The 20750-nt window shown below is 44.7% G+C and overlaps 1 protein-coding gene across 1 annotated transcript in view; it reads right to left on the reverse strand.

The window, feature by feature from the left end:
- Positions 1-20750, reverse strand: part of DIP2A (disco interacting protein 2 homolog A) — a 215801-nt gene that overhangs the window by 54817 nt on the left and 140234 nt on the right. Inside the window, exons 11-17 of the mRNA XM_065412925.1 lie at positions 19125-19248; positions 18698-18807; positions 17532-17634; positions 15008-15072; positions 13407-13500; positions 2466-2585; positions 912-1026 (exon numbers count right to left, since the gene is read on the reverse strand). Of these exons, the coding sequence (XP_065268997.1) occupies positions 912-1026; positions 2466-2585; positions 13407-13500; positions 15008-15072; positions 17532-17634; positions 18698-18807; positions 19125-19248 (731 nt within the window). The remainder of the gene's footprint in view (positions 1-911; positions 1027-2465; positions 2586-13406; positions 13501-15007; positions 15073-17531; positions 17635-18697; positions 18808-19124; positions 19249-20750) is intronic.

The raw sequence follows: 20750 nt of genomic DNA on the forward strand, positions 1-20750 counted from the left end.
CTTTGCTGCTAGAAGGTACTTAGGTCCTGCAGAGCCACGTGTCTCATTCATGTTCTGGGACTTTACAGCCCCGCTGGTACCAGAGGAGGAGTCCTTTGACTCAATGGTATCGAGTCGAGAGGTTGAGGCTTTGGAGACTGTAGATCTCGCCAAGGTCCTAGTCTTTTTTGAAGATGGCACCTTAAGGTGACACTCCGTGCTCCTCTTTTTGGAAGCCTTCCCTGAGGCATCCAAAGTTTTCCCTATCTTAGGGGAAGCCTCTGCCGACTTAGCCCTGGATCTGTCCAGAGACAGATGTACTGGGGGGAGTCTCCTGACTTGTCTCAGAAGTTGGTCTGTGATTAGCAGTCTGAGTTTAATCTCCGTTTTTCTTTGCCCTGGACTTGAGGGCTAGGCAAAAGTTGCACTTCTGGGAGATGTGGGACTCCCCCAAGTAATGGGCACAGTCAGAGTGGCCATCGTTTACAGGTATAGCCTCTTGGCAGGAGAGGCAACATTTGAAATCTGGCGAGCCAAGGAAAAGAATAAGTCTCCCCAAGGGGAAAGAGGAATCAAACAATCCTCTCACTAATTATCTAACTATAACAACTAACTACAGAAACTATTTAAACCACTGTTGAAATACTAGGAAAGCTGAGGCGTGCTCAAAGCAGACACGCTAGTGTTCCATCTCACACTCCGGCGGTTGAGAAAGAACAGAGTGGTTTGCAGTACAGCCCCATAAGGTCTCGGTATCTGGCACCAGGAGGCCCAGGGCACATGTGCGGGCTGAACAGACACTGCTAACTGACAAATCTCTGAGCAAGGGCATGAGCACTTGAAGTGGAGTTCCCACGGGGACACTACTTGAAGAACACACATTTTTAACCTAGGCAAAATGTATTTAGTTAAATTCTCACTAAATATAATACCTGCGAATAGCAACAGTTAATGCCTCTGAAGAACTGGCACAGGGACAGATAACTTCTGGTCTCAAACCTCTGGACTGAAATACGTTGAGGAATGCATCACAGGAAGATATTGACCCTAAATACAATAAATCACAAAATGTGAAAAGCATGCGTGATTTTTGCAAGGAGAGGTAATACTGAAAAAAATTCATTTTGCCCTAATAGAATTTCCATATTTATTTTTACCTGTGATTTAGCTGTAGAATATTCAAGTGTCCTCACACCACATTTAATCAAGTCATACTTTTGACAGATTATTCTTTAGAGAACAGCATACCCCATTAGCATTTAGGCAACAGAGCCGCACAAAATCCTAACAGTCAGGCCCAGATATTCACAGGTAGTTAGTTATTGCTGCACTCGGCAGTTCAACGCCTCACCAATTTAAGAGTCTACATCCCATTTTCAAAAGGCCTTTCGGCACTTAGGACCCTAAACCCTATTGACGGAATTTTGGCTCCTAAGTGCCTAAAGCCCTTTTGAAAATGAGAATTAGACTCCTAAATCAGTTAGATATTGCATTGCTGAGCGCAACCATTCAATTCCTTTAAAATATGGTCCTTAATGATTAACAACTAATTCACAAAGTGAAATCATAGTGGAGAAACTCTCCCTGCAAAGGCAAAGTTAAAAATCATGGAATTCTGCAGGTGATCTAGTAAAGGTATAAATGATCAGTCATTCAAATTCTGAAAATTGCCTCATATAAAGTTTCCTGCAGATATCATGGGACCAGGATGTATACACATCTTCTAAAAATCATTACATGATTTTGAAAAGCTCCATTTGTGTTCAGAACTCTATATGTCAGACCCATGTGAAAAAATGACACATGGGCCCTGAGCTTTTTTATTTTAAATTCCATTTTATTGTAGCAGGGAAAATTTTCCAGCTAGCACACTTCAAAGTTAATGTTACATTTCTAAGATGGTTCAAGTCATTCTGTATTGCTCTTGGGCCTTATACTACCATCATGCTTCAATCACTGAGAAATGCACTACTGAGTTGTGTGTGATTGTTTAAGTATTAATGGATGGTAAAAACAGTATTGTAGGTAGTTCTGTGGGTACAATTTTCAACATTTTATTACAGAATAAATGGCCTAATGCTCTAAGCATCAAGTCTGAAATATCTAAACTCTTTGGAACCACACATTTAATCCTCACAAGATCAGTTCAGCCTTTCCTCCTTTCACAGTAAATAAATTGACTTCCATACACCATATCATTTCTGAGAGATCTTTCAGCTATTTCATTCCTGGCGTCTCTTTGTAGATGTTAGAGATCTCTTGGAACTCATTATGAGAGCCGAGTTTTTCCCTAATGTCCTTGGTGAAGAACTGTCCCACCCTACTCAGTTTTGCTGTCAATCAGCTGTTCTCCTGGCTGCTGAGCTCACAGACTAAGGTTTGCTCACTGTCCGTGCGGCAGGCACTGTAAATAACTTGAAATATGCTTCCATACACCTGGGGTTGAAAGACGCTATAGAAATATAAATTATTATCCCCATACTTACATGGATTAGCTCCATCTGCCACTATCAGCATTCGTAAAGAGCTGAGATTGACATCTCTTTGATCCCGCTGAGCCAAAAGCGACCAGTGCATATCACGTGATTTTACTACTGCTACACGGGCTGAAAGTAAAAAAAAAAATATTAAACCAAAGTAATTATTTTAAATAGGCCATGTGTGTGGGGAACACACTGGACATATCACGTGTCCTGTTAGGAGGGAGCTAAGCCTTGCCCATCATGCATCCAGAAATACTTCTATAAAAAAATTATTTGCCATGTAACTAAACTGTGAAAAAGTGAAGTTGGTTGAACTGCCAAGACCACTTCCTGATTAGACCATCTTTTGAGGAGCCAGTCGTTGAGGTAGGGAAAAACTTATTCCTAGACAACGGAGATAGGCGGCTACAAACATCATGGTGTTTGAGAAAAACCCATGAGACAGAAGAAAGCCGAAGGGTAGAATCCCGTACTGGTAGGGATCATGCTCAAGTGGCAAAATGAAGAATTTTTTTGAGAGAGGGATGAATTGCTACCTGGAATTATGCATCTTTGAGGTTGAGAATCACCAACCAGTCCCCAGACTCCAGGGAGGAAATTATAGCTGCTAGGGACTCCATTCTGAATTTCAGATGTCTGACTTACTTGTTCAATTGTCTGAGATCTAGTATTGGCCTCCAACCTTCGTTTTTCTTGGGTATCAGAAAATACCTTGAGTAGTGTTGAGTAGAACTGGTTCTATGGCCTCTAGACTTAGGAGTGATGTGATCTCCTGTCTCAGCAACTGATCATGAGAGGGGTCTCTAAAGAGGGATGGGGAAGGGCAGGCCAATTGGAGGCAAACTGGATCATATAACCAGAAGTAATGGCCTCCATTGTCTGATGTTATAGGCTCCCACACGTGGTGGTGTAGAGAGAGAGTCCAAACTGAGAAAAGGGATGGAATAGTGAAGTTAAGAAATCCTGACTATTTGGTGGTTCAGACTCTTGACCAAACCACCAAAACTGGCATTTGGAAGATGCTGATGGTGGGGATGAAGCAGCTGAGGTAATGGTTTTCTTTTTAGAAAATCTCAACCTCTTAGCTGGTGGTTCAGATGGTCTATGAAAGGTAGAAAATTGAGCAGGATGGTATCTTTGTACTGACTGAGACCTCCGAGTTTCCTTTTATTTGCAGGCATGTATATCCCCAAGGATCTAAGTATAGCCCTAGAGTCCTTCAGGGTATTAAGTAAATCATCTGTGGAGTCCACAAAGAGCTCATGGCCATTCGATTGTACCTCCCACAGGAAACCAGACAACTGACACCGGAAGCTCATCTTGTCACTACTGCGGTGTCGGCCACATGAAGTGAAGCCTGCAAAGACATCTTTGCCAAGAGCAGACCCCCCTTTCTTCTGGCACTAAACTGATCTTGGTGTTCCAGTGGTAAATGGTCAATACAAGCACTGAACTTCTCATAATTCAGGTGATCATATTTCAATATCAGCACCTGGTGAGTCACAATCCTGAACTCTAATGTTGCCGAAGAGTTGCTTTTATGACCAAAATGCTACTGGGCCTGGCCTACACTGCTGTTTAAGTCGATGCAAGTTATGTTGCTCAGGGTTGTGAAAAAAAAGAATCACTCTCCGAGCGACATAGCTTACATCAAACCAACGCGGTGCCTACACTGCGCTATGTTGGTCGGAGACGCTCTCCCGCCAACTTACCTTCCGCCTCTCGGAAGGGTGAAGTACTGAAGTTGATGGGAGAGCGCTCTACCATCGACTTATTGCATCTTCACCAGACCCACTAAATAGACACTGCTGCATCGATTGCAGTGGCACCGATTTACTGTGCCAGGATAGACAAGTCCCTGGGTCCTTGTAATTTGCGGTAGCTTTAGGAATATATAGTCTCCCATTTTCATTAACTGCATCCACAGAATTTGGTGTCAGCGGTGGAAAACAAACTCAGAATCCCTTTCTGGATGTAGTATTTTTAACTGCATGCTTGCAAGTAGAAGGTGCCATTACTGGAGTTTGCCAGATGATGCTAGCTGGCCCAAGGATAGGTTCATTAATTGGCAATGCCACCCGTGCTGAAGTAGAAATATACAATATATCCAGGAGCTTGTGGTGGACTTCTGGACTTCTTCCAGTGGAATCTGAAGCACATCTGAGACCCACTTCATCAGGTCTTGGAACTGCAGAAAGTCAACAGGTAGTGATGGCATTACTGCCTCATCAGGAGATGAAAAAGGGATATTTGTAAGGGGGGGTTACGCCTTGTCGATCCTCGCCTTGTGCGCCTCAAAGGTCTTCTTTGCTGATTCAGAGAGCAGGGGAGGGATGGAAGGTACCAGAGAATAAGATCTCCTATATTCCTTATGAGACTGAATTGGGGCCCCTCAAAAATGCTGGCGGTATGTTGCCCATGAGCACCAATAAGGCCAATGAGGAAGACAATAAGGCCTGGGGGAAGGTAGCCATCATTGGTTGTCCCAAGTATTAACAGTTAGAGGTCATGTATCCTGCCTTCCTTGCATCTGCAGAGGAGAATAACAGTATACTGGAGCCTTGAACTGAAAGCTCCAAGCCTGAGTCGGAATGCTCTTCCACATATTGTACAGGAGGTGACAACCCTACTTCCTGAATGGTAGAAGTCGGGGAAGTGGCGGGTCTCAATACAACATACATGGTTGGTGACACAGCAGATCTCAGTACTGACAGGTGTGCAGAAGTTACAATGAGGGGAGACTCAGGCTCATTTAGTGCTGTGATGTCTTTAGGTACCAGAACTCCTGCAGTACCAGGAGCACAATAGAACTTGGTAAAGGAACCTAGGTTGTTCCCGATGTCACTGTCTTAGGGCACCTCAAATTCCAGTGAGACTGCTCTCTTATTATCATGGGCTGTGATGGTACCCACAGTAGTTGTTTTTGGCACTGTGCCCTTTACCAATGAGGCACGGAATTCAGATGAAGTCTCAGAGTGTGCGTCAGGCTACCTGAAGTACTTGGAACCTCACTAGCACTCCTCTTGGGGCCTGAGGTCTCGGTGACCAAATTTTCTCCATTGTGCTCCTCTTATCCCCTTCTCCTTTGACTTTGAGTGGGAAGCCCTTGGCACCCACGGAGCAGTTACACATACATCGCTCACGGAGAGCATTGGAGACTGGGGTCTTGACGCTGCATTCACCTTGGAAGCTCTAGGTGACCATGATCTCAATATAGATGAGGCACTGTTCAGGGGGGTTCTCCAGGTCCGAAACCAGTCTGAAGGCTTGCTCCACCATTATGAGTCTATACTTCATTTCCTGTTTTTGAGGGATTTTTCCTTAAAAGGAGTGCAAATCTTGCACTTGCTGGGGATATGCAAGTCTCCCAAGCAATGAACACACTGAGAATGCCCATCGCTGACAGGAATTGGTTCTCAACAAGAGAGGTAACTTTTAAAACCCAGCATTCTAGATACAAGGAAAAAAAACTGACCCCTCAATAGGGGGGAAAAAACCAACAAAAAGATATAGATATATTTTTTTCTGAAAAAAGAACACAGGACCAAGAGTTCCAACAATTATAAAATACTAAGAACCTTATGTAGTAGGAAAAGAGCCCCAGGAAAAGAGCTTGAGACATAAGTCCTTGTATCAGAGGCCTGAGGCTTGAACTAAAGTAATGGTCAAAACTTGCTAATATAAAGCAAAGTTAAGCTGTGAGCAAGAGGTAGACCCTGCTCACAGAATCTGGCAAGAACAAGGCTGATGTGGCAGAAACACACATTTCTAAGTAGTGCTAGACATAAGTACATATACACAAACGCATTCCAGAAGGGTGGTACCAGAACACCTCGATACCAGCATATTCCCCAAAGATAACAGAAACACACAGACCCATCCGAAAGATAAGGTCAGGATGACAGCATGATGGATAAAAATGTTTTGACCGAACTATTAGGCACAAGGTAATGGGTGGTGGTTAGCCACATCAGAGGGTGGCACCTAACTACGTCAGAGGGATGATACGTAATTTGTTTGTATTGGTGTATAAAGATGCATCTCAGAGGGAGTGTCTTTGTCCAGCTAAGGGGGCAGTGGAAAGTCCTGCCACTGCCTGAGCTGCGTCCATTGTCACGGGCATATATGTCTACACTACGAAATTAGGTCGAATTAATAGAAGCCGGTTTTATAGAAATTGGTTGTATACAGCCGATTGTGTGTGTCCCCACATAAAATGCTCTAAGTGCTCTAGTTGGTGGACCGCGTCCACAGTACCGAGGCTAGCGTCGACTTCCGGAGCATTGCACTATGGGTAGCTATCCCACAGTTCCCGCAGTCTCCGCCGCCCATTGGAATTCTGGGTTGAGATCCCAATGCCCGAATGATGCAAAACAGTCTCGCGGGGGGGTTCTGGGTACATGTCATCAGGCCCCTCCCCCTCCGTCAGAGCAACGGCAGACAATAGATTCGCGCCTTTTTACCTGCGTTACCTGTGCTGACAACATACCACGCCAAGCATGGAGCCCGCTCAGCTCAGCTCACCGTCACCATATGTCATCTGGGTGCCGGCAGACGTGGGACTGGATTGCTACACAGCAGCAGCAGCTAACTGCCTTTTGGCGGTAGACGGTGCAGCATGACTGGTAGCCTTCATCGGCGATCTGGGTGCTGGCAGCCGTGGGGCTGGCAGCCGTAGGGCTGCACTGCACCAGCCCCTCGCCTTTTGCCTTTTGGCAGTAGATGGTGTATTACGACTGGTAACCGTAGTCTTTTCCTATTACAAGTTGGATCATCGCACATTAGCAGAGTCTTCCCTGAGCAGCAGATCGTGCAATAGGCCTGAAGGCCATCGTCATCATACAGGAAAAATGTGGCTATCAGTCTTAGTACACTAACTGCCAAGCGCCCAGTATTTGCTGCCAAGCACCCAGAAGATGCCGAGGGCTATCAGTCATGCTGCACCGTCGTCTTAAGATGTAAAAAATAGATTTGTTCTGTATTCATTTGCTTCCCCCTCCCTCCGTCAAATCAACGGCCTGCTAAACCCAGGCTTTTGAGTTCAATCTTTGGGGGGGGGCCATTCTGTGTGACAGTTGTTTGTGTTTCTCCCTGATGCACAGCCACCTTTGTTGTTTTTAATTCCCTTTACCTGTACGCCATGTCGTCACTCGCCCCTCCCTCCCTCCCTCCCCTGGTCCGTCAGATACTAGTTTCGCGCCTTTTTTCAGACCAGACGCCATAGCTAGCACTGGGATCATGGAGCCCGCTCAGATCACTGCGGCAATTATGAGCACTATGAACAGCACGCGCATTGTCCTGGAGTATATGCAGAGCCAGAACATGCCAAAGCAAAACCAGGACCAGCCGAGGAGGCGATTGCAGCGCGGCGACGAGAGTGATGAGGAAATTGACATGGACATAGACCTCTCACAAGGCACAGGCCCCAGCAATGTGCAAATCATGGTGTTACTGGGGCAGGTTCATGTCGTGGAACGCCGATTCTGGGCCCGGGAAACAAGCACAGACTGGTGGGACCGCATCGTGCTGCAGGTGTGGGACGATTCCCAGTGGCTGCGAAACTTTCGCATGCGTAAGGGCACTTTCATGGAACTTTGTGACTTGCTTTCCCCTGCCCTGAAGCGCCAGAATACCAGGATTAGAGCAGCCCTCACAGTTGAGAAGCGAGTGGCGATAGCCCTGTGGAAGCTTGCAACGCCAGACAGCTACCGGTCAGTCGGGAATCAATTTGGAGTGGGCAAATCTACTGTGGGGGCTGCTGTGATCCAAGTTGCCAGGGCAATCAAAGACCTGCTGATATCAAGGGTAGTGACTCTGGGAAACGTGCAGGCCATAGTGGATGGCTTTGCTGCAATGGGATTCCCAAACTGTGGTGGGGCCATAGACGGAACCCATATCCCTATCTTGTCACCGGAGCACCAAGCCACCGAGTACATAAACCGCAAGGGGTACTTTTCAATGCTGCTGCAAGCCCTGGTGGATCACAAGGGACGTTTCACCAACATCAATGTGGGATGGCCAGGAAAGGTACATGATGCTCGCGTCTTCAGGCACTCTGGTCTGTTTCGAAAGCTGGAGGAAGGGACTTTCTTCCCGGACCAGAAAATAACCGTTGGGGATGTTGAAATGCCTATCGTGATCCTTGGGGACCCAGCCTACCCCTTAATGCCATGGCTCATGAAGCCGTACACAGGCAGCCTGGACAGGAGTCAGGACCTGTTCAACTACAGGCTGAGCAAGTGCCGAATGGTGGTGGAATGTGCATTTGGACGTTTAAAAGTGCACTGGCGCAGCTTACTGACTCGCTCAGACCTTAGCGAAAAGAATATCCCCATTGTTATTGCTGCTTGCTGTGCGCTCCACAATATCTGTGAGAGTAAGGGGGAGACATTTATGGCGGGGTGGGAGGTTGAGGCAAATCGCCTGGCCGCTGATTATGCGCAGCCAGACACCAGGGCGGTTAGAGGAGCACAGCATGGCGCGGTGCGCATCAGAAAAGCTTTGAAAACGAGTTTTGTGACTGGCCAGGCTACGGTGTGAAACTTCTGTTTGTTTCTCCTTGATGAACCCTCCGCCCCCCCCCTGACCCAGTTCACTCTACTTCCCTGTAAGCCAACCACCCCACCCTCCCCTTCCCCCTTCGAGCACCGCTTGCAGAGGCAATAAAGTCATTGTTACTTCACATTCATGCATTCTTTATTAATTCATCACACAACTAGGGGGATAATTGCAAAGGTAGCCCGGGATGGGTGGGGGAGGAGGGAAGGAAAAGGACACACTGCAGTTTAAAACTTTAACTCTTATTGAAGGCCAGCCTTCTGATGCTAGGGCAATCATCTGGGGTGGAGTGACTGGGTGGCCGGAGGCCCCCCCACCGTGTTCTTGGGCGTCTGGGTGAGGAGGCTATGGAACTTGGGGAGGAGGGCTGTTGGTTACACAGGGGCTGTAGCGGCGGTCTCTGCTCCTGCTGCCTTTCCTGCAGCTCAACCATACGCTGGAGCATATCAGTTTGATGCTCCAGCAGCCGGAGCATCGACTCTTGCCTTCTGTCTGCAAGCTGACGCCACGTATCATTTTCAGCCCGCGATTCAGCACGCCACCTCTCCTCTCGTTCATATTGTGCTTTTCTGTAATCAGTCTCTGACTGCCTCCACGCATTCTGCTGTGCTCTGTCAGCGTGGGAGGACATCTGTAGCTCTGTGAACAAGTCATCACGCGTCCTACGTTTTCTCTTTCTAATCTTCACTAGCCTCTGTGAAGGAGAAACATTTGCAGCTGGTGGAGGAGAAGGGAGAGGTGGTTAAAAAAGACACATTTTAGAGAACAATGGGTACACTCTTTCACGTTAAATTTTGCTGTTCACATTACACAGCACATGTGCTTTCGTTACAAGGTCGCATTTTTCCTCTTATATTGAGGGCCTGCCGGTTTGGTGTGAGAGATCACTCACGCAGTGCCAGGCCACAGATTTCAGCTTGCAGGCAGCCATGGTAAGACACAGTCTTTTGGCTTTTTTAACCTTCTTAACATGTGGGAATGGTTTCAAACAGTAGTGCTCTCATTTCCCATACCAAGCACCCGTTGGGTTGGCCATTTAAAATGGGTTTGCAATGTAAAAGGAGGGGCTGTGGTTTCAGGGTTAACATGCAGCACAAACCCAACTAACTCCCCTCCCCCACACACCCAATTCTCTGGGATGATCACTTCACCCCTCCCCCCTCCCCCCCACCGCATGGCTAACAGCGGGGAATATTTCTGTTCAGCAGAGCAGGAAGGGGCACCTCTGAATGTCCCCTTAATAAAATTGCCCCATTTCAACCAGGTGACCGTGAATGATATCACTCTCCTGAGGATAACAAAGAGCGATAAGGAATGGATGTTGTCTGCATGCCAGCAAACACCGGGACCATACGCTGCCATGCTTTGTTATGCAATGATTCCAGACTACGTGCTACTGGCCTGGCGTGGTAAAGTGTCCTACCATGGCGGACGGGATAAGGCAGCCCTCCCCAGAAACCTTTTGCAAAGGCTTTGGGAGTACATCCAGGAGAGTTTTCTGGAGATGTCCCTGGAGGATTTCCGCTCCATCCCCATACACGTTAACAGACTTTTCCAGTAGCTGTACTGGCCGCGATTGCCAGGGCAAATTAATCATTAATCATTAAACACGCTTGCTTTTAAACCATGTGTAATATTTACAAAGGTACACTCACCAGAGGTCCCCTGTGTGCCCTCAGGGTCTGGGAGCACGCCTTGGGTGAGTTCGGGGGTTACTGGTTCCAGGTCCAGGGTGATAAACATATCCTGGCTGTTGGGGAAACCAGTTTCTCCGCTTCCTTGCGGCTGTGAGCTATCTACATTTTCTCCATCCTCATCTTCCTCGTACCCCGAACCCGCTTCCCTGTGTGTTTCTCCAGTGAAGGAGTCATAGCACACGGTTGGGGTAGTGGTGGCTGCACCCCCTAGAATGGCATGCAGCTCCGCGTAGAAGCGGCATGTTTTCGGCTCTGCCCCGGACCTTCCGTTTGCTTCTCTGGCTTTGTGGTAGGCTTGCCTTAGCTCCTTAATTTTCACGCGGCACTGCTGTGCGTCCCTGTTATGGCCTCTGTCCTTCATGGCCTTGGAGACCTTTTCTAATATTTTGCCATTTCGTTTACTGCTTCGGAGTTCAGCTAGCACTGATTCGTCTCCCCATATGGCAAGCAGATCCCGTACCTCCCGTTCTGTCCATGCTGGAGCTCTTTTGCGATCCTGGGACTCCATCATGGTTACCTGTGCTGATGAGCTCTGCGTGGTCACCTGTGCTCTCCACGCTGAGCAAACAGGAAATGAAATTCAAACGTTCGCGGGGGTTTTCCTGTCTACCTGGCCAGTGCATCTGAGTTGAGAGTGCTGTCCAGAGCGGTCACAATGAAGCACTGTGGGATAGCTCCCGGAGGCCAATAACGTCGAATTCCGTCCACACTACCCCAAATCCGACCCGCAAAGGCCGATTTTATCGCTAATCCCCTCGTCGGAGGTGGAGTAAAGAAACCGGTTTAAAGCGCCCTTTAAGTCGAAAGAAAGGGCTTCGTTGTGTGAACGTGTCCAGGCTTAATTCGATTTAACGTGGCTAAAGTCGACCTAAACTCGTAGTGTAGACCAGGCCTTAGTGTACCTGTAACCACTGAGCTGGGGAATTAGCACAATGCTTCGTTGGCAATAAACCTGTCCGGGCGCCTTCGCTACTAAACCAAGTCTGGTGGTCTTATTGGGCAGTTTGATCAAACCGGTATCAAGCAGAGTAGCCCAGGAGTCGGTCCTGGGGCCAGTTTTGTTCAACTTCTTTATTAATGATCTGGATGATGGGACGGATTGCACCTTCAGCAAGTTTGCAGATGACATTAAGTTGGGGGGAGAGGTAGATAAGCTGGAGAGTGGGATATGGTCCAGAGTGACCTAGACAAATTGGAGGATTGGGCCAAAAGAAATCTGATGAGGTTCAACAAGGACAAGTGCAGAGTCATGCACTTAGGACGGAAGAATCCCATTCACTGCTACAGACTAGGGACCGAGTGGCTAAGCAGCAGCTCTGCAGAAAAGGACCTAGGGGTTACAGTGGATGAGAAGCTGGATATGAGTCAGCAGTGTGCCCTTGTTGCCGAGAAGGCTAATAGCATATTGGGCTGCATTAGTGGGAGCACTGCTAGCAGATCGAGGGAAGTGATTATTCCCCTCTATTCAGCACTGGTGAGGCCACATCTGGAGTATTGTGTCCACTTTTGGGCCCCCCACTACAGAAAGGATGTGGACAAATTGAAGAGAGTCCACCGGAGGGCAACGAAAATGATCAGGGGGCTGGGGCACATGACTTATGAGGAGAGGCTGAGGGAACTGGGCTTATTTAGTCTGCAGAAGAGAAAATTGAGGGGGGATTTGATAGCAGCCTTCAACTGCCTGAAGGGGGGCTCCAAAGAGGATGGATCTCAGCTGTTCTCAGTGGTGGCAGATGACAGAACAAGGAGTAACAGTCTCAAGTTGCAGTGGGGGAGGTCTAGGTTGGATATTAGGAAACACTATTTCACTAGGAGGGTGGTGAAGCACTGGAATGGGTTACCTAGGGACGTGGCGGAATCGCCACCTTTAGAGGTTTTTAAGGCTAGCTTGACAAAGCCCCGGCTGGGATGATTTAGTTTGTGTTGGTCCTGCCTTGAGCAGGGGGTTGGATTGGATGACCTTCTGCGGTCTCTTCCAACCCTAGTCCTTCTATGATTGGAGCCTGCTGTACGGGCTCTCTGGCCAGAACTAGTGCAGCACGCAGAGAGAACACACACACGCAGCCGAACATCTGATGACACCCTATAAACAAACTAAAGAACTAACATTATATACTATATTCTAACTTTAAAGAGAAAAACAGGCACACCCTGACCTCCGTCTCTGGCTGAAAGCTCCTGAAGTGGAGCATGCCCAGGGACATCACTCAAAAAAGAATACTCAGTACCTCCAGGCTGTCTATTTGTAGCAGGTGAATATTCACTATCATTCTGAGTACTATTGAGCTGAAGAAATATGCTCTCTCTCATGGCATTGACACCTCCTCTCCCTTCCACACACGGCCTCCCAAGAGGGAAGAGGCAAAAGGGTGGGCCTGTTCTTCATTCCTCAGTGCATCTGCATCAGCAGAAATACATCAGCACTGAAGAAAAACATAATAGCGGTATCAGTGAGGTCCGTGGCTCACAAGGCTCAAACATCAGCTGGATGCAGTGACAAAAGGAAATCAGCTGTGATAAGATAGCAGTCGCATCTAATTGTACACTAACAGGTTATTTTGCAGCTCTGAAGTTTTCGGTTTTTCTCTAATTTTGCTTAGTTGGCCCATTTCAGCAGTAACACACTTCACAGTGTCTGTTTTGGCTCATTAGGGGATGGATGGATCAAGTCAAAGTACTTTCAGATTACCTTTGTATGAGCAGACTTTCTGTATCCAGGAAAGCGGATTAACCTTCATTAATGCATAGGGTATACTGACAACGTGCATTCTGTTCATTACGCTCTGTAAGTGAAATGTTCAAATGTCTCAAAGAGTAAATGAAATACATGGATAAATTTAAAATATCACAGCTGCAGCACATGTTCAGTGCAATCTAATAACATGCAAGCAGGATAAATGCATATATCTAAACAAATAAAATTTCATATGTATATCAGCAAATGTTATTTGAAGCCTTGATGTAGTTCATTCATTCATTCGGATATCAAAATAGCCAGAGAAACCCTACCCTCCAACATACTCTTCTTGAAATCCTGTCCTCCCTTGCCTTCTATGACCGTCCTCTTCTTCTTCTCCTCCTACCTCTCTAATTGTTCCTTCAGTGTGTCCTTTGAAGGCTCTTCCTCAATGCCCCCACTCCAGATTCCACAGGGTTCTGTCCTAGGTCCTCTTCTCTTCTCTCTCTACACCTTTTCTCTGGCAATCTCATCTGCAAACACAAATTCAACTACCATCTCTATATGGATGGTTCACACATCTACCTCTCTACTCCAGATCTGTCTCCTGTCCAAACTAAAATTTCAGACTGTCTTTCTGACATCTCTTTGTGAATTTCTAGCCATCCGCTCAACCTCAACATGGCTAAAACAGAGCTCTTTAATCTTCCTCCCCCAAGACCCTCCCCACTATCTCCTTTCTTGGTTAACGTGGACAACACCACTATTCTACCTGTCACTCAGGCCCCTAACCTGTGTGCCATCTTTGACCCACACATCTCTCTAGGTCCTCACATCCAACCTAGGGCTGTCATGCAGATTATTTCTGCATAATATCTTTAAAATCCATCCACACAGCTAAAACTTTTGTCCAAGCTCTCATCATCTTGCATCTTGGTTACTACAACCACATCCTTCTCTCTATCCTTGACCAATGCAATCTCGCCTCACTCACATCCATTCAGAATGCTGTTGAGAAGATCGTTTCTCTAGCTTGTCACTTTGACCACGTCTCTTTCTTTGCATCCCTTCACTGTCTTCCTCTTCTCTAGCATGTCAAACATAAGCTTCTTGTCTGCACTTTCAAGGCCCTTCACAACCAATCCCCACCCTATCATCTCACTCAGTATCAACAAGTCAGCTCCCATTTCTGAACAGTCCAGGATGTTACATGTTCAAACAGGCACCATCATGCTTTCTCCCATGCTGCCCCTCATGCTTAGGGAAGCTCCCTGTAACTATCCACCTTCAAAATGCTCCTCAAAACTCTCCTTTGCTGTGAGGCCTACGAAAAAACTGGCAGCAGCTAAGCTGCTGGTGTACGGAGACCACTGACTGTCACGCTCCCCAATATTGTCTCCCTGTCTCCTTGTACTCGCCTGTCTGTGTGTATCCATCTGCTGTCTCTTGCCTGACATTTAGATTGTAAGCTCTTTGGGACAGGAATGGTCTTTTTCTCCTGTTTTTTGTACAACACCTAGCACAACGGGACCCTGGTCCATGACTGGGCGCCGAGACACTATGATAATATAAATAATACAATTCTTCGTTATTGAATGTACTCAAACACTCACTGTTAAAACTCCGTGCCACAGACCAGCATCCCTTTTGAAATCCAGCACATTTGTTAATGTTTCAGCTGAAAGTGGATGAAGACATTGGTTACATTTGCTGAACACCACAGCTACCAAAACTTTAGAACATTTGAGAAGCATGGTGTATCTCCCAAAGGAGCTGTGAAATTTGTAAGACTTTCAGAAAAGGAATAAGCCAATGTCACTTCACCATGCTCCTATTACGTGTACACAGTCTGCTAAGGCCTGCAGCATCTTAAGTTACTTGTTACAATTGTCCTTGTGTTATCATTTGTTACCGATAACACTAGCAGTGATGCCTATAGTTAAGGTTGCCTGGCACCTGACACTTTCAATTATAAACACCTTATTTTTGATTGCTTACAACTTTGCTAATCTTTAATAGTTATTTAATAGAAATTTCCCATGCCGGTTTCTATCTCAGGTTGAATACATGTATATATATTTTAAGTTTCAGCTAAAAAAGTTCAACTGTTTCAAAGAATGAGATAAAAGAAAAATGTTGTCTTGTCCATGTTAGTTTTTTTTTTTCTTTCTTCTTCATTTTAACATTTGTCTCACTGAGCACCCTCCATGTTTCAGAGCAGGGACTTGGAATTTGGCATTAGGATTGCCCTGCTGTCAGAGATAGATGGTTTAGTGTCCTGAGAAAGTTCACCCAAATTTGGCTAAGTTACAAGTGAAAATCAGTTTGCACATGCTCAATGGAGGTTTGAGAGAGGCTGGCAGCATTATTTTCTGAAAATGCCATCCGCAATGATCATGCTCCAACCCCACACAGCTCCTGTGTGCTGACTGGACTGAGCATGCTGAACCATGGAATCTTCCTGCAGTTATTCCCCTAGAACAGAGAGCAAGGAGACTGTCTCTCTTGTCCTCTCAATGCCCCCAGTGCTGTTGGTCGTCCCTGGGCAGTGTGGAGAAGGAGAAAGCAGTCCGACTTGCTTGACCGCAGAGGAGTGAGGAGAGGATGATGGGGCAAGTGGGGCAGGTTTGGGGGGTATACAGTTTAGCTGGAATTGGGCCAGAATGCTCAGCACCTTGGAAGATTGAGCCAAAATGACATTGAAACCGGAGGGAATCCAAATAAGGGTTACAAAGATGATAGAAGGATTAGGAGGTAAAATTTATGAACAGATTAAGTGGTTTTAACAAGTTTAGTCTAGAGAAAAGAGAGCATGAAGTCAAAAGTGCAGGTTGGGGATTGGGACTCTGCTGTTAATAGTCTCCAACTGGTAACAGATACGTACTGGTAATTAAGAGTCATTCTTGGTACTTGTTTAAAAAGGCAGTCATTGAAGATTCTGTGAATTCCTTTTTAACAGAAAAACATGACTGGCATAGTGAACATGGATTGTTTTAAACCTTGATTTAATTCATTCAAGGCAAACATTCTTCTGAAAATTTAAAAGCATTATGTTGACACTAGATTGCTATTTGGATAAACATTTAATTAAAAACATTGAATACTAAACTTGTGACAACAGCTTCAATACAGTTGCCTACTCCTTACTAAAGGACATAGTTTACTGCTGTATTTTAAAATTTGGAATTTTTTTTTTGCAATTCCGAGCAGTGATTGCTATGTTTACTTTCAAACTGATAACGCTATTAGCTGCTATTTACATACACGTCACATATTTTGGCTTAAAAATACAAAAGGGTAAAGTAAGCACACTTTCAGGAGGAGGAAAGCTGATTGCCAATAATAATGGCTACGTTTAATAAATGTATGCAAGTCTTATACGAAAACAAAACTTTTTTTTACAAGTTGATGTGGACACACATGTATTCATCATTTTGCTTAAAGACTGATCAAAAATTGGAAACTGCTGGCAAAAACCTACCATGTAAATATGACCAGTTAACCCCCCTGTATTGGTTGTTCTTTTAGGGTGTGATTTTCTGCACATTCAATTACTCCAACAGTACATTCACATTAGGAGCATACTACTGTCAGCTGTACAGAAAAAAAACAGGCCACATATTCTTAATACAATAAAGATATTGATCTTTCCACTGTTGTGAAGCCTTCAGTCTGATCAGCAAAAATTATTGCTGATTAACCCTTTCAGAGTTGCAAGATTTACTTGGATTGTCCAAGAAATCAAATATTAGTTCTATTTATTTCAACTTGTGTTTTAATTAATATATTGCTAATACTTACACATATGGCCATATAAGACATTTTTTTCCCCCCCTCAACAGTGTGGAATTAAATGGTATGAGATGGACACATACAAGCAACTGAGCAGGCTAACGGGTCTCAGATTAGAGCTACTTAATACATGCTATGGATGAAGTTACAAGTGGCTCCTTATTTTTCTTCATATTTCATGTCAATTACAAGCAAGTAAACAGCACTTTCCTTCAACAATGAAAAATGCCACTATAAGCCTGGAGATAGGGCACTAAAAATGCTTTCCCAACATAAGATACGGTATGTTCTGCTTAATGTAAATATCAATATGTATTATTTTTGAAGGACCTCTACGGAACTTACCTTCTGAGTAACCGCATGCCTGGGTCAATGCATGACAATGTGCCAGCATGGAAGCATGAGATATAGTAATGCCCATTGTGCTGCCCTCTTTACTTGTCTTATACTGAAAAGAGAAAATTTACAAGGTTAGTTTAATAATTAAAGTTAGCCAACAACAATTAATTTGAGGGGCATCTTTGTGTGTGTACAGTATGTTAAACTGTACTTATTGATTGTTTCCCTGTCCCTTACCATTTGTAAATTACTTGTCTCAGGGACCCCAAAAATGGAATACCCTGCCACTTTGTGGATGTTGTATCCCGTTCCCCTCTCTTTGTTACTTGTCTATGTACATTGTAAAATCTTTGGGGCAGTAACCTCTTTACTTCTGACTATGTATTTGTACAGTGCCCAGCACAACAGGTGCTACCAAAACACAAATAAATATCGAGGGTGCATCTGACACTGTCCTTGAGTACGTCAGAGGAATCTTGGAGGGAAGACGGTTAAGTTCTCTACACTGCAAAGTTTACACTTCCAACCCGGTACGGGAATTTAAAAGTGAAAATATGGGAACTCAGAATGAAAGGCTGGGTGAAAGCCTCAAAAGCAAAGATGAGCGTAAGTGGGTGGGGAGGGCTGCTGCTGTAAAAACAAAAGCAAAAAGATTCTAAGCTAGGTGACTGAGTAAGAGGAGAGCACAACATTACAGGTGACAGTCTGATGCCCTTAATTATATGGAAACAAGGTGTGGGGAAAAGTACTGCACTTACTTTCAGGGGGAAAATAATATTTATGTATATTTCTATAGCACCGTAACTTTTCATGACACCTTACAGAGATTAAGAGACATGGTCCATGCACTGAAAACTTACCATGTAAATGTGAGACACACAACCAGGATATAGACACGGTAAAAATTTCAAATTGTCTAGGTGACTTAGGAGCCTACGTCTCATTGCAAGAATAAAAGTCACTTAGGCACTTTTGAAAATTTTACCCAAAGGAACAAGCCACGGGATAACTAAAATAATACGTCCAATCACATGGCGAGATAATTATATACATTCTGATTGTTTTCAGTAAGGACAGCGGGAGAGCAAGAGAATGGATACATTCAGTACAGGTGTGGAAATCAATGATGGAACCCATGTGTCAGATATGCTCAGCATATTACATTTGTTTACCTCAATATAAGCGATATCAGCACTGGCATCCCGTACTTGGGGATGCCAGTCCTTGGCTGGCTTTGCGAGATGTTTTCCATCAATCACAAACCAAACAAGACGTGGCCAACCTTAAATTAAAAACAAGACGAAAATTATTAAAACGCTTCCAAAGAAATATTTTGTTTTTCAATATTCTGGGACAGCAACAACTAGCTAAGCAAAAATGCCAGAATCATGCTGCTGGGGCAAATGTGGAATGAAAGTCATTAACAGCTTGATCAAAGCACTCTTTTGACAAGAGGCAGAGAGTTTTCAGATTCCTCTGTAGTTCTTCCTTCATATGCAGTTAGAAATGTGTAATCACAATCAAACTAGCAATTGTACAGTAGCATTCATATCTATGTTCTTTGCTCTGCAGAAAAATAATGGATAACAAAAAATGTACCTTTGAATGTAACTACCTCCCCAGTTTGAGCTTTCGGAAGGCCTTTTTGACAAACATCTGTTGTCAAAGCTAATGTTACTCCACAACTGCCCAAGAGAAATCCAATCTGTTGGCTGCCAGCATCCTATCGAAAAACCATGATGTTATTGTAAAGATGCAAATGGAAAAGCTCAGAGTCTTCTGCAATTCTGCCATGTTTAGAACACGTTAAGAAGTTACATGTGAATAATCATGTGTTTCCAAATACCACATTTCTTAGCCTTCACACAGTTAGTCATTTTAAATGTCTCCTGTTGTCTGGTGCCCGTTACTGCAGCATGAGAGTGCCTAGCCGAATACTTGATCTCCTGTGACTCCCATTCATTTGGATGCACCTCTCTGTTGTGGGTAACTCAGAGATGTGTAATTCACCACAACAGAAGTGTTCCTTTCTCATTTTTAATTAAACGTAAGTTCCTAAATCCAGGAAAACTTTAGTCTGCCTACATGTATAAACTGCTGTTCTATATTGCTACAGAGCTGAAAATATAGCCTCTATAAAAGGCAGAAATGCCTTTCTCCAAACAGCCTATTTTTAACCACAGTACTTAGAGTTATGACAAGTAACATTTTAACATGTTATATTTACAAAGGACAGAGCTTTTAACATATTGCTGATGACATCCAACAATGGCTCATAGGGCAGAGGGAGTCAAAACAACCTCTAGTCACAAAGAAGGGGGCATTTCTGTAGGACAGGCAAGGCACAGAAATGCATACTTATGGAATGGACAGACAGGCAGTATCATGGAGCTACGAATAAGACTAAATACATTTACAGAACTAGGCCAATGCTACCCTATAGTGTTAAACATGACATACAAGTTTCTACAGGATCAGGTCAACGTTAATAGGGAAGAGTCTATTTTTCGTAGTCCTGAGCTGACATATTCATCTGGGCAAGAAATCTTTGATATTAACTGACCCCGTCTGCCTTACAGCTCAGATTAGGAAATCTGCTTCATTAAATCCTCAGGGTAAAACTGAGTCACAGACCAAAAATCTAAAAGGTTAAAGCTGATATAATACAAAAAATGTTAATATGACAGAAATGTGCTGCAAACTTTTATACTGAAAGTGAAAAAAGGAATAAATTGTTAATACAGATAGTTTAGACCTAGATTTATTTTAATTGAGAGAATTAACAGGAATGGGAAATAAATTGAAAATCCAAGAGTTTCCACTGTATGATAAAGCATTGGACCAAAATAGTAAAATCTTCCATACCATGTAAAAATCTTAAAATAATTTTTTAAAAACTCAGACTTTAAGGCCAGAAGGGACTTGCCATCTAGACGTGATCATCTAGTCTGAGCTCCTGCACATCGTAGGCGACACAGCCTTGCCCACCCACTCCTGTAACAGACCCCGAACCTCTGGCTGAGTTACTGAAGTCCTCAAATCATGATTAAAAGACTTCAAGTTACAGAGAATCCACCATTTACACTAGCTTAAACCTGCAATTGACCCATGCCCCATGCTGCAGAGGAAGGTGAAAACCCCCCAGGGTCTCTGCCAATCTGACCCGGGGGGAAATTCCTTCCCAACCCCAACTATGGCCATCAGATAGACCCTGAGCATGAGGGC

This window comes from Emys orbicularis, chromosome 11 (genome assembly GCF_028017835.1).
Source record: "Emys orbicularis isolate rEmyOrb1 chromosome 11, rEmyOrb1.hap1, whole genome shotgun sequence".
NCBI lineage: Eukaryota > Metazoa > Chordata > Testudines > Emydidae > Emys > Emys orbicularis.